The sequence below is a fragment of the Macrosteles quadrilineatus genome, unplaced genomic scaffold (genome assembly GCF_028750875.1).
Source record: "Macrosteles quadrilineatus isolate MER2022 unplaced genomic scaffold, UCM_ALF_1.0 Scaffold_9__3_contigs__length_116548681, whole genome shotgun sequence".
In the NCBI taxonomy this organism is placed as follows: domain Eukaryota; kingdom Metazoa; phylum Arthropoda; class Insecta; order Hemiptera; family Cicadellidae; genus Macrosteles; species Macrosteles quadrilineatus.
In genome coordinates, this window is record NW_026542602.1 from 35,280,903 (window position 1) to 35,295,880 (window position 14,978).

The window sequence follows — 14,978 nt, forward strand, 5'->3', positions numbered from 1 at the left end:
TCCTACGGCGGCCACTAGGTAGACTATCGCAATCACGCGGCCAAGTCAGCTGATTGAGAGAGAGAGAGTGAGACAAAGAATCGGCTTAGAGAGAGGGAGAGATAGAGTAGTGCTGCTGCCACGAAAAGCTTGTATCGGCGGCAAAATTCCAGTCTAACTATTCTCCATAAGCATTTAACTTCTTAAAGGGTTTGTATTAATTGGTAAGACTATTTCAAACATGCAATGCATTTTATTTTTATAAAACATTTTTTTCATATAAAAGAGTAATAAGAAAAAATACACAAATCATTCTTATAAAGCTATATGCTATAATGAGATTAAGACAAGTAGTGTAACCAAATTAAAGTCCTAATAAAAGAGAGCAGATCACAGTGACAGCGGCATGCCGTAGATTATAAGAGAGGCCCAAGTTACACCACTGATGAGTAAAATTAATTACAACTTTAATCAAATAAATGCAACTTATAACGAGTTTAGCTATTAAAAATATCAGTTACTTTTTACATACAACAGTTACTGGTACTGTACACTTATATAAGACTGGCATTGTTATAGTTTGTCTTTAAAAAAAATATATTCTGGTTTGTAAGAGTAAGTTCTGTACAAGTTCTGTGTGAGTTCTGTAAGTTGTGTAAGTTTGTAGTTGATAAGTAATTAAAATTGTTTCCTGGTGCTGCTACTAAAATTTATTCATTCAGTTCACTGTATCGGCTTACCACTTGGTAACACAAGCCCATAGGTTTGAGATCCATGTGAACGGCCAAATTCAAAGGTTGAAAGAGCCTGCCAATCTCTCTTTAAATTAAACAAATACAAAATATCCAAACTGTGATAAATCATTGAAAAGCAGAGCCCTCTCATAGATTGTAGTGATGTTTATATTCGTAAGTATAAGTTGCTAAAAATATATATTTCGATTGCACTTCTGACAGTTGAATAATAAAACCATTTAAAAGTAGAAAATCTATGACAGACAAATCATGCTTGATTGGAACAATTAAATTACAAAGGGATTAACAAGTAACTAGACTAAGTTCAATAACAGCTTGAACATTATTGCCAAAGAAAGAATTTAATTTTGATATGCACGATACCGCTTGGAGAGACTGAATAATGAATCTTTTACCAAACATTAATGACACAAATGACAAAATGTCAGAAAATAATTTTAGTGATCACTTGTTTTATATTATTTACTAGCTGTAACCCGCGGGCTTTGCCCCGTTTAACTTCTTAATTTTCAAGATTATCTCGTTCGCATGGCTCAATCACGTCCTGGTTGAAGTTTGTTTGCTACGCTCACTCACCTTTAGGTTGGAGCTCGTTCGCTACGCTCACTCACCTTTAGGTTGGAGCTTGTTCGCTACGCTCACTCACCTTTAGGTTGGAGCTCGTTCGCTGCGCTCACTTGCCTTCAGGTTAGCTCGTTCGCTACGCTAACTCGCCTCCAGGTTGAAGTTCGTTCGCTACGCTCACTCACCTTTTGGTTGTAAATTAGCTGTTGTCATAAATGTAAAAGAAATAATAGTGCTGCACCCTGTTGGTAATCCTTGTAACTTTAATGCTATTGAACATCATAGAACAGAACCAACTTGTTTAATTGAAACAGCTGTTAAGATTCAATAATTCCATTTCTCATAAGGTTAACATGGGAAACTCCAGAGCCACTGGGGCGGAGCCCGAAAGGATTTTTGAAATAAGAATATGCCTATATGTTAATCGGAATGTGAGCTATCATCATGCCAAATTTCAGCCCAATCCGACCAGTATTTTTCGAGTTTACTTTTCCCATACACACATTCACACATACAGCAACCACCTCTTTTAGCGAATTTCCCATATAGGGAATAAGCTATTACCGTAGTACTCATGGTAAGACCTGGACGCGGGACCGATTTTTTTTTCCATTTTGAGGTCCCTAGAGGCCAAAAACACCATCCGTTCAAATTCATATATATATAGTTGTTGTTGTATATATATATATATTTATATATATATGTGTCCGTTAGCACGATAACTCGAGCAAAAATGATCCGATTTTGATGAAATTTGGTACAAACGTGTAAACCTACGTTTATTCGAACGAGTTCGCGATCCAGCATGATCGGACCATGGGAACGGGGGTTTACGGGGGGTTTTATGGGGTAAAATTAGGTTTTTCCCATTTTTGACCCAAAAAACATAAAATTTAGCAATTTCTTTCCAAACCATTTTGTACAGCTTAAAAAAAGAAATAATTTAGTATATTGAAGCGTTATTATGCGCCTAATGGTTACGGAGAAAATTCCGAAAAATTGTAAATTTAAAATTCCCATGTTATTCTTATGGAGAATAAGTAAATTGTTGTAGTTTGCTTGTTTATGAACATATTTTGATCAAATTTGGAAAATGTTTTTATTTCTTACTAACTATTAACGTTTAAAAAAAAAAAAACAGTTTTACCCTCCCTGATGCAGCAAACCTAAGTACTAGTTAAACTAATTCTATTTAAATAGAGAATAAATGTTATATTTTTAAGTAGACATTTCAGTGTAAATCCAATCAGTCAAATGGAAATTCGCTTAGTCTGCAGGTTTGCTGCGGCGGGGGTATTTTATAATAGTATAGATGGCACACTTCAGTCTTATAGCTTATAATTAATTAATTACTTATTGATGAAATAAAACATACATTTTCTAAAAATAGATACATTTTTACAACTAATGAAAAATATGTTATGTTATAAATATGTGTCTCTATTCACTTTGTGAATAGGGTTAAGTCAATGGTTAAACCCGAGTCTAGAACTGTTTTCTAGAGAGGCAGATATATTATTTTACACATTAAATAGTTTTAAACTAGACTTTTTAGATTCATCATTCATACCAGAAATAGATTGCAAAAAAAAGACAAAATAAAAGTATGAGATCTAAAAAACTATGTTTTTTTTCAGAGGACTCGTTTGACAAAAATCTCTGTAATTCACTTAAATACATTACAAAGTTGATGAAAATTGAAACAACTGTTAAGTTATATCAAGTAGTCACAAAAATCTCTTATAAATCCTCTCTAATAATTTTCTAGCCTTCATCCAGTTTTGGTATCAGCCAACTAGCAAATAAAGAGATTCTTGAAAGTAAGCCTTGGCAGATCATACACAAAACTAATAGTTGCTATATGTGAGTGCTAAAGTGCTGATGTAAATTATTATAATATCACATGTACCCTGTAAAAGTAATATTAAGATTGTATAAAGTTATCTTATCATGTATTCTGAGGCTTATATCTTCTTTTGTATATTATTGGCACTTAGTTCAAGAATGTAGAATGTGTATGTTAAAAACTACAATGAATTACTTATTTTGGTAGTTTCATTCTTCTGGTGTGGTTCTGGAAAGCTTTCCTCAGAACTTCAGCAGTGAAATCTGCATCTTGTTTTGTCACACACATTGGAGGCTTCAGGCGGATAACCTACAAGCATAATTTGTGATAACTGATAATATCTAATCTGAGAGAACATTAATAATCCATTAAACCCAATATTTGATCCTATATTTACAATATGCATCTTTAAGTAGCAATCAGAGATCATTCAAGTTGTAAAACAGCAATAAAAATATTTAAGTTGTGGTATTCTATCTTAGTACCTTTTTTTTAACATTTCCTAAGTGCTAAATAATTGAAGCTATAAAGACCAGAAAAATACAACAGGAAAATCCATGAAAGGGTAATATCATCTAAGGATAATAGCCTGAAGTCCGCACCATAGCTACATGAAAGAGTTATGAAGGATATGCCATTCCACATTTTAACCTCCAAAAGTTACCTCTATTCACCTTATTGTTAAAAAAAGCACCAATAATGTCATTGAAGGTAAGACAAAATGTAGCTTTCATAATGAGCACAAAATAAAAACCTTTTTTGAACTTACATTTGCCATGAGTCCTCCTCTGCCAATGAGCACGCCCATGTCTTTGCAGTCTTCCCATATGTCAGCAAAATGTTTGTTCCCCAACGGAGCCTTGGATTCCTTATCTGTTATCAGTTCCATCCCTATCATGAGACCTTTCCCTCGGACATCCCCGACACAGGGAAACTCTTCCCTCATTGGTGCAAGCAGGTTCAACAAATGAGTTCCAACATCAGCACTGTTCTTCTGCAGACCCTCCTCTTCTATCACCTAAAAAGAAATAACATTTCAGTGTCCACACAATTTATTACTTTTATCACTTGGTTTTGAAACGCATAATTTTAAAGAGATGAAAAACCAGATCACCTGAAAAGAGTACCTAAAGTTGTTTATAGATTCATAAATAACAAGTCATAATGGACATAAAGTTGTATTTTCTAAAACTTGGCAAAAAGTTCAGGTAAACGTTGTGGTTGACTTTAAATTTACAGTACAGTAGAACCCCTCATATCTGACCTCAGAATAACCGACTCCTCGGGATATCCGACCTAGTATCCGACTGTCTACTTGTTTCCTGTTTGGGGCGATAACGCCGAGCACGATCGGTTAACCGAAGGCCGATCACGGCAGACTCACCACTGTCGCCGATAACATGTGTTGCCGAAGTCGCGGGAGACAATTATTACCCATCGAAGTTGCGGAGATCGTAAGTTACACTCACGTCACGGGTGTTGTCGGGGTCGTGAGAGTTGATTACCAATGTCGCAGAGACTGCAAGTTAGATTTACGGGTGTTGTCGCGGTCGCAGGATATGATTATTGATTGCAGGTTATGCTCCTCCTAATAACCGACCTTTTGGCCGTTCCAACCATGGCCCAGTCCCGTCATGGTCGGATATGAGGGTTCTACTGTAGGCCTACTAAAATTGACTTTTGGATACTGAAGAAGAAATTAGAAATCCCATCTATATGGACCAACTGTAGAAAATTTTGCGTTTAATGAACATACTTTTTTTATTTTTTGTGTGTTTTTTTTTTACCCTTGTGGCATTTTTTATGTTTTGAAAGGGAACAGTCCAAACCCTGGTCTTGTTACTATCTAACGTCGACCATTTTGTTAGATAGAATCATTAATTCATAGCCCAATGACAAATGGAATCTGGGTTGATTGAACCTCTCACAGAATGTGCTACTATTAATTTCTATATCATCCGTTTTTGGTAATAATAATATTTATTTAATGTAATTTAAAATGCTACAGCTTACAATAAGTCTTCCTTTTACTTAAGATTTGTTTTAAATTTGGCATACTTCACAGAAACCAATAATTAGTGTCTCCACTCTAATTCAGTTACGTCAAAAACTAGCAAAAGATTTTAGAAGGGGATGTTTACTTGTATCAATAGACAAAGGTGATTCTCATTAACTTGAAAATCTAATTTAAATAACATACTTAAAAGAACAACAATCAATCTAAAGAGTCTTACAATCTGCAAGGTTTAGAATATACAAGTCATTAGAAATTAACAATTAAAATTAATAAAAGATAATTGTGGATATATAAGCATGCACTGTGGATGTGATACTCCCTGGTGTGGATTAACGTCAACACTAGTGAGTATTATCACGACTATCCACAGTCACAGTACTATCCTGATAATTAGACCAATTCGTTAATTACAAGGCAAAAATGTGGTTCCGATTCCACTATCAACTGTAGGTCCCTTAGTTGCCATTGGCTGTATGGGCTATTGATTAACAGCTGTGTCTAAGGAACATGTCGGCCTTAGTCAGTAAGTACTATAAGACCACTCCCACTCATCCTACACTCATCTCCTTTTTTACATTTGTATGGTCGCCATTTCAGAATAAAGTATTAAAAGTATAAAGTATACTAATATTAATATTGTGATAGATATAACTCATGTCCAAACAATGATAGATAACCATAAAGTAGTAAAAGACCCGTAGTAAACATACCTCTAGCACAGAAAGCCCTACGGTGCAGGCAATAGGGTTGCCTCCATAGGTGTTGAAGTGCAAGGCTTGGTTCAGCGCCTCGGATATCCTAGGGGTCGTAATGACAGCAGCCAGTGGATAACCGTTGCCGATCCCCTTAGCTAGAGTGACAATATCTGGGACAACTTCGTGCGTTTCAAATCCCCAAAAATGACTTCCAAGACGGCCGAATCCTGTTTGCACCTGTTGAAATTTATTACTGGATTTTGTGCAGATATTTACATTTTTTTCTATGTGATTTGGATCTTGAACATTCAAATTAACTTTGGAATGCTTTTAGCCAATCTTCAAACTTAAACCAAAGTATTATTTGATGCAGATAAGGATTCTTGATATTTCACTTGTGATAGGTACCCTCAATGGATAAATGTTTCATGTTGTTTATTGTCTCAGGATTACTGTTTTAGATTATCAAAGGTATAATGTTACCTGGATCTGCCAAAGTAATCCAAATTGCTGTCTAACGACTACGCGTTTCGAAGCAGTATAAGCTTCATCTTCAGGTCGTCAAGAACACATTTCACTCAACCGAGGTCGTCAAATAAATATAATTTTTACACATACATGGACAGAGAATAGTTACTGTAGGCCTACGAACCGTGTGCGCGCACTTAGACACGTTTGTCATGACTCAGGTGATGACTCAGGTGATGAGAAATGTTTTTTTTTTTTTTTTTTTTTAAACCATTTGAAAGGATGAATTTACATTTGATTGTTTCAGTGCGAACACAATAATATGTACAATTTGGTTCTTGCTCCTCATAAGGGTACTTTTAATTCACATCCCAAATCTAGACTCCATCAAAATGTATCTCTTATTTAATAATTATGTTTAAAGCTTTGTAGGAATCAATAAATATGCAGGTATTTCATGTCCTGGAATTGAAAGGGTAGGCAACTGCTAGAACTGAACATATTCTTTTAAAAGACCCAGGGGGTTTATCTTTTACTCCCAGTGAGCTTTTTGAATTCCTATATTAATATTTTTCTAGAGGATTTGTTTAATTCGGTTTTTTGTCAACTTACCTCATCAGAAATGCAAACTCCCCCATTGCTACGCACCAGCTCAAAAGCCTTTTTCAAAAACCCTTTTGGATATTGAACCACTCCCCCAACTCCCTGTAAACAATTTTCATGTATACTCTATTTGTAAACACGTCAAACAAGTAGAGAAATGTGTTAGGATCAAAAAGAGTATATGAACCATTTGCAACTGTGCAGTAAGTTTTAAACCATTAGGTAACATGGTGGTAAAACGGAAGACAATGAATTTTTCCTATTAAAATGACTTAAGGGCTCTAATATTGATCATAAAACTAAAATATCATGATGGTGATTTTAGAATCGTACCTGTATAGATTCAGCAAAGAATCCAGCAACCTTTCCTCTTGGTAGGGAGTAGCGGAATACCTGCTCCAGTTCGGAGTAGTAGTTGTCTCCGGCCTGGCAGTGGTCCTGGGAACATCCACACTCTCGGTCCGTCTGTACTGGGGAGTCTCGGCAGTACTGGCCGCCCCACCACCCACGGTACACGTCAGGGTTCATGGCCTGTGAGTGGTAAACACATTTAGAAACTAACTCGGGGATCTCATCTGAAAGGGATGGATGGAAAATGTCTCTGCAGCAGTTTTAGAAATTATCACCTTATGAAGCACCTATGGCTGAATAGTGCCTAGAGTAAATAATAGAAAGTTGTTGGTCCGATCCTGAGAAAAGTCAGACACGCTTTTGCATGGAGTGAAACTGCAACCCAGCTGTTTTTGATCATAGAGCTTGATGAATGCTCATGGTCTAAGCACCAGCTGATCTTAGTCAGTAACAATGATGTTCCTCACTCATTAAACACTCATCCTTTTTTTAAAGCATGCATTCTGGTGTGTCCGCTTCTTATAAATCTAATCTAATCTGTAATAGGGATATACTTTGAGAGCTAGGGACAATCTGAAGAGACTCGAGACCATTTTATGTTTGACTGCACAGAGCCGACTGAGGTAAGGGAAAGACTTTTGAAGCTAGAGTGAAGAGCAGATCTGCCTTAAGCCAGGCTTTCCTAAGTGCAGAGTGCGGAGAAGCAATTTCAATTGCAGCCCTATTTTAGGAAAACAGTACCAGTAAAGACAACCCCTCTAAGACTATGAACTAAGACAAGCGAAGAGCAGACTCTTCGCTCCACACTTCGCTTCTGTGCCTTCGAAAATCTAGCTTTTAGACAAAATAGTGCTGTGTTTATCAGGTACCTATAAGTATAGAGCTACAATTTTAATACAATAATATCATGGTAGTAAAAGATTGAATGGATTCAAGAAGGCATGAGAATGTGTTTCAAAACAATACAGTGGAAGACATCAATAGAAATCAATAGAAAAAATCTATTGATATCACTAGATGCTTAGTGATATCAATAGATGTTCATGGATATCATTACAAGTAAATACAAACAAATAGACATCACTGAAAACTTAGTCAATACATATCACTAGACATCTATAAACATAAAATATATCAATATAGATCATTAGAGCAAACAAATCGTTCATTGATATCAATAGAGAATATTTTTTTAATATGTTAGATGTCAATATGAATCAATAGACATCAATACGGGTAAATAAAATTCAAAATATCTCTAAAATGTATCACATATGAGCATTATGGATTATACCAAATATCAATGTAAAGTGGTTAAATAAACAGTAATAAAAATGTTATTTTTTGAAAAAAAAAGAAAAACTCTAGTTTTAGGTCATAGACGTTAGCTGAGGTACCTAAAACTCAATATAATTTAAAAATATATCATTTTAAAATTGTTGTAAAACAGTTATACAACTTGTATTAAATCTTATTTTTTAAACTGCCAAAAACTGATTGCTAAACAATTTTAAAATTGTTGTAAAACAGTTTACAACTTGTATTAAAACTAACTTTTTTAAACTTCAAAAAACTGATTGTAAAACAATTTTAAAATTGTTGTATAACAGTTACAGCTCGTATTGAAACTTATTTTTTCGACTGCAAAAATATTATTGTTAAACATTTTTAAAATTGTTTCAATCTTATATCAACATTGTTGTAATATGAAGTTTAAATCAAAATGTTTTAAAATTGTTATACAAGAATTGTAATACAGCTTTCGACAACTTTTAACAATTTCTTTCTTAATGGATTATTGTTAGGGATAAAAATCACTCACAAATTCATCATTGAATTCCTTATTTCTAGAAATCAATAAAAATAAATTGTATTGACACTATTCACATCACCCAAGTAGCAAGAAAACAGTTTGAACTGGTAATAAAACAGTTTTGAAACATGTTAAAGCATAATTACATGCATAGGTACATGCTTGAAATGGCACAAATGCCATTGAAAAATCTTTTAAGTTTAATTATGAGGCCTAACACAGCTTCTCGCATTCAAAGTGGCTATCATTACTCAACCAGATATGAAGCATTCAAAGTGGCTATCATTACTCAATCAGATATGAAGCGTCCGTGGCGTAATGGCTTGGATAGTTGGCTACCATGCTGGAGTCCCAGGTTCAAATCAAGGTAACACCAATAGCTTCTTTTTGACAAGAATTTTTTTACTTTTTCATTTTTATTTTATTTTTAGTGCATAGTAGATGTGATTCAATGTGTTGAAACAAATTAAAAATTGTTTTTTAACAAGCTACAAATTATTTTCAATTAAGCTATAATGACTCGGATCCTATATTTACTTGTATTGATATGTATTGATGTGTATTGATGTGTATTGATGTGTATTGGCCCAAATACACATACGTATCAATACGTATCAATATACAATTTTTGTATTGATATATATTGATCTCTTCCACTAGGGTGATGGGGTTCCTTTACAACACAAATCGTTTTATCACTAGAATTGTGATATAACACCCTCTTGGTTGATATTTGATTACTAAGCTGTACTCAGGTAAACATCAGATTACCTACTGTTTACTCTAAAAAACCGACTGGTTAACTTCATGCCACAACAAAAACTCCAAAGACAAAAATTTAAAAAAGATTGCCTGGGAGATTAAAAGTTTAATTAAATCCACTCTCTATAGTAGGCATATAGCATCAGTTTTAATGTGTACAGACTACACATATAGTCAAAATATACATGGTAAAATATGTAAGGGAAATACTTAAATACAGAAGTCATTAATTCGGTATTTGTAGCTATAGCAAATCTAGAGCTCCACTTGTATTTTTGAACACTCAATTGACAAAACTGATGTGTACATGCTGGCAACAATTGAACACAATAGGCTCAATTATTGAACCTCTCCCTCTATCTACAGAGAGGTCAGCATGCTCTCAGATTTGACTGTTCAAAACATAATGTAATTTTTTTACAGTAAAAGGGAAATACACTGTACTTTAAAAAAAATCCTGTCTCTTCAATAACAACATATATTCAAATAACATTGATTAAATGACATAACGACTAAATACTTCTTATTGAAATCATAAAATAAAAAGTACCGGTACTGTACTCTGAAATTTAAAGGGTTCTTGTAAAATAAGATAAAACAGTGAAAACTAGAGATGACTATCTCAAACATCAAAAATTGAGAGTACAAAAGTTCTTCAAAATGTGTAAAGATTTTTTCATGTGATCTACTTTGTATTTAGAAAGGTTAAGGTACTTACATGATGAATCCCGTTATTCACAGGAACGTCGAACCTCCACGTAGAATGTGCTGTGATCCCCATAACATAAGGGCTCATTCCATGGTAAGCATTGCGGAAAGAAATTATGTCATGGTTTTTCGTGTGGATTCTCGCAAGAAGCATTGCAAGGTCATTTGCTTCTGATCCACTGTTCACTAAATATACAACCTGTTTTGATAAAATTACACTTTATTTGTATTTCGGTATGTATACCACAGTGTTGTATGCACATTTTTATGGCATTTATTCTTAGCTTAATCTAAAATAGTCTGGTGAATGGGAGGGAGGAAATGTTATAGTGTTATGGATAGATAATATATAGTTTGTAACGAGAGAAAATAGTAGTTGTAATTTATAAAATTTGTTTTCTAACAGATCAAATACTGTGAAATCTGAAATCCAACCGCTAAACATATGTTTAAATCGTGACAGTGTACATGATACTTAGTTTAAAGTTGATAATATAGTTTTTAATGATTTTAATAGTTTATGAAGTTGACGTTTCTTGTTGCTACATTTTATTTGATACTCTTCTAATTTAATGTAGGAACTGTGATTATATACATCCAGTTATGCCCAAGACGTTATAGACAATTACAAGGAAAAGTGTTGTACAAAGAGATGAACAATCTGAATGTCTTTGCTGATAAATAGTTCTCATGACGACTGAAACACTGATAAACCTTGTTTGACTTACGGGTGAATGACTTCACTTACTTTGATTAAGACCTCACACCCATGACTGCCAGATATTCTTTTGATGGTACACAATGAATATTCAATAACAAAAACAAGCTCATGTTTAAGATGACCTTAAGCACCAAATAAACGATTGTGTCTACTATTGATAATGAAAAATTATAATAGTTTATACCTTAAGTTTCCCTGGAAATTTAGCCACTAGTTTCTCAGCGTATTCGTACAGTTTCGGATGCATGTAGATGTTTGTTGTATGCCACAGCTTGTCCATCTGCTTTTTCACCACCTCGTTTATTTTCCTAAAAAAATATATGGTTTTAAAGTGAATACTCAATACAGTAATGCATGACTCTAATTGTCATAGAGTTCTGATTTTTTATAGCTTCTCAGCGTTATGTGTGATGTGGGCTGGTAATTTTGAATTTTTTCATAGATATTACATATAGCATTTTTGCCAATGATAGTATTGAGTTTGCTTTTTTTGGGCAGCTATTGGATTATAATTGCCACCGAGTACCTCTCAGGGTTAGATTATAATAAATGTGTGAGAAGATAGCTGTGCTCTGGGCGGCAAATATTTTTGTTGTTTTACTTTTGTAAAATTAAACTGGATAGTAGTGAAACCTTTGCATATGACTTGTTCATGTGACATTATGTTATACATTTGAGAGAACGTAAACGTCCAACACTTACGGATGACAATGTCCAACACTGACGGTAACGATGCCTCCGAACATATCGAGGTATCTCCGACCTTCAGTGTCGTACAGCCATTGCATGCGGCCCTCGTGAATCACTAACGGCTTCTTGTAGTATTGTCGGATACATTGTACCACATGCTGCTTCTTTATACCTTCCAACTTCTCGTAGCTCGGGCCCTATACATAAAGTAAAATGCTCAATGGACACATTTCTTTAAAAATTATTAACAAAACACAATGTCATAGGAATTAGCAGTGTTGTTTCTTTTTATTCATAATTGCTAAAACTTATTTGTTAGCTTTATCCACTGTGTTCTCCACTTTGTTCAGGGGTTATTCTGGTCAAGGATTGGTTGCAAGAAATTTATAACCCTCACTTGCAATCTTAGACTGAACTGTTTTTCCAGAGATGTTAAGCATTATCATTATACAGAAAAATATTCACATCACAATTTAGGTATAGTACTAGGGAAATATTTAGTAGTTGCCATACCTCATAAACTTGTGGCTTATAAGAAAAATCAGGCATCTTTGGCTCAACGTCTTGATTTTCTTTCAAGGATGGTTTCTGCTGGATGGTTGCAGACACATTCTGAAGCTTTGTACCTATAAACAGCTATGTATGTAAAATAAAATAAACAATTGTAAATTAAATTTCAAACAATAACTATACATTCAAAAGTGGATTTTTATGAAATATTGAAATGAAAGTAATATGTGATACGTATTAATTTTAAAACAAAATTCCATTTATCTTCTTTAAGTAGACTAATATTATTGATTTATAGAGTAAGGAAAATCAATAAAAAGTTTCAGTCCCTTATTTACAACATGGTTACTATCTCGGTACATGTATATATTTTTTTCATGTATATAAATAAAAATATGTATAAATAATAGCAATAATTTTGTTATACATTTTAAATTTCCAATAAGATTGGATGAATTACTTCTCTAGTTTTAAACTCTTTGAGAGATCTTCTTTGTGCATTCAGAACATTGAATATGGTTTGTGATAACATTTAAATTTTGTTTCTTATTTTTACCATAACCCATGAAAACATATTCTGCACTTTGTAGGGATTCTATTCAAGCAAAATATTTAAAAACAATTTTTTACATCATACGGTACTACACAAAAAAAGGTAATTTCCATCTGTAATGATAGGCTGGAAAGTTGCCCTTTGCTGTGCCTACACAGAAAAGTAACGTAATGTACTTTTACTGTGCACTGCACGGTAAAAGATTTTTACCGTACACTTGGTCAGCTGATGAAATAAACAGCTAATTGCAAGGGCTTATTTTATTTTCTGAAATATAAAATTATTATAATTCATGTTATGTCCTAAATAAATTGTGTTATGAGTTTAAAATTTACTCATTTTTCTGTGTAGTATGATGTAAAGTATCGTACGTTACTCGTCCGGTAAGCTTTACCATACTCGCACAAAAATCTCACGGTAAAACACCACTGGGCTAGTAACGTAACACTATTACATTAGGTCTATAAGTTTTAGGGATACATATGATATGATGTCTATTATTATATTTACTGGTATAGAAAACTTGGCTGAATTACTTGCAAGGCATTGTGAAAAAGAATCACCACTATTTTAATCTTATATGCTATAGTGTAGTAGTATAATTCATTACTAGGACTGAAAGTGGCATTTTTTGGCACACGCTCAACATCGAACACAGGAAACCCCAATTTTCACCTATTTTCACAAACGAAGCATAGCCGACGACGGGAATAATGGAGCATGTGCCGGAAAATAACGCTCGGTACGAGTTATGAGGGATACTTTTAATTACGACGCAAAAATTCACAAACACAGAATACCTCAGTAATTCTCTTCAACTATTTTATTTCTTCAATTAATTTGTTTAAGCATCAAAATAAAATAAAATCTTCTAAAAGGAAACCTACGTATATTTCTCAATAAAATTGATTTAAACATCAAAATAAAAAATAACTTTTAACAAATACATGCAGAGCTGATAATAATGAAATTAAACCATAATAAAACACTAGCGCGCGTAGTGAGTAAATGGAGAACTAATTGAGAGTGAGGGAAAGTAAATTTAGAGCGAGGGAAAATGAGCTGATTGATTTTCCCTCGCCCTAAATATTAGAGCTTTGGGACACAACTACTTTCGTGGATGTCAGCTAGCTGTTATCGAAAATAGTTACTTTCATTACGGAGTGATGAAATAAGAATTTTAAATTCTTTTCTTTGGTATAAAGTTGTCAATGGTACTTATTTAAGTAGTATTATAATATTGGTTTTTCTTGGTATCTACAGGTTTAGCCAACTAAGGTGAAATTACACTAAAACCATAAGTAATTGAACAAAGAAAGATTCTTATTGTGTTTGGAATAGTAACAAACAATAATTAAATATTTACCTTTTGTTGAGAAACCCTTGAATAAATTCTTCATGGAGTTTTTCATTATAATTGCGAATTATTATTAGTTTATTTTAATAACACTATACTTAACTTAGATCACATATAAAATTTTGAATTGCATATGTAAACAAAAGCTATCAAGTTCCTTTGTGCAGTGCACTGCCACTGTATCACAGAACAGAGCTCAGGCTGTCGAAACTAAACAACAAAACAAACTAAACTAACCTATAACTGCGTCGTCCGCCGTCGCTTACCCATACGAGTCGGCGAGACGTGTTTACAAACCAGAGGTCACATTCCAAGGTTATCACTCCCTAGTGGGGAGGCACGATTTTTATTTCAGCTGCAGTTTTTTAATACGGACAAAATGAGAGTTTAAAAATTAGAAATTAAAAAAAAATTATTGTAGGCCTAAAACAAAAAAAAATATATAATTAATTTATTAATTAAACTATCATAACCTAACCTAACTAACCAAACTTGCTGATAATGACAAAATTGAATGAAGGTGTACTAATAGAAGAAATAGTTCTGTTCGTAAAATAAAACTATAAATGCCCCAAATTAAATTTTA

At 33.6% G+C, this 14,978-nt stretch overlaps 1 protein-coding gene across 2 annotated transcripts; it reads right to left on the reverse strand.

Annotated features, from left to right (window-relative positions):
- Positions 1-2,454: 2,454 nt before the first annotated feature.
- On the reverse strand, positions 2,455-14,654 carry LOC129004308 (alanine--glyoxylate aminotransferase 2, mitochondrial). 2 transcript variants are annotated; one of them, XM_054432840.1, is made up of 10 exons: positions 14,630-14,654; positions 12,486-12,598; positions 11,985-12,169; positions 11,467-11,590; positions 10,572-10,760; positions 7,261-7,458; positions 6,937-7,029; positions 5,872-6,093; positions 3,914-4,162; positions 2,455-3,453 (listed from the first exon to the last, which is right to left on the reverse strand). In XM_054432840.1, exons 2-10 carry the CDS (start codon positions 12,519-12,521, stop codon positions 3,340-3,342), a joined length of 1,410 nt encoding a protein of 469 aa, XP_054288815.1. In that variant the 5' UTR covers positions 12,522-12,598; positions 14,630-14,654; the 3' UTR covers positions 2,455-3,339. The 2 variants fall into 2 exon arrangements, with proteins under 2 accessions (XP_054288815.1, XP_054288814.1); XM_054432839.1 differs by lacking the exon at positions 14,630-14,654 and adding an exon at positions 14,402-14,623.
- Positions 14,655-14,978: the final 324 nt, after the last annotated feature.

Coding starts and splice junctions, on each gene's coding strand:
- LOC129004308 (XM_054432839.1), bottom strand. CDS start 14,447: ATGAAAAACTCCATGAAGAATTTATTCAAGGGTTTCTCAACAAAAG. Junction 12,170..12,485: donor ATAAGCCACAAGTTTATGAG/GTATGGCAACTA, acceptor CTTTATGTATAG/GGCCCGAGCTACGAGAAGTT. Junction 4,163..5,871: donor TAGGGCTTTCTGTGCTAGAG/GTATGTTTACTA, acceptor ATTTCTTTTTAG/GTGATAGAAGAGGAGGGTCT.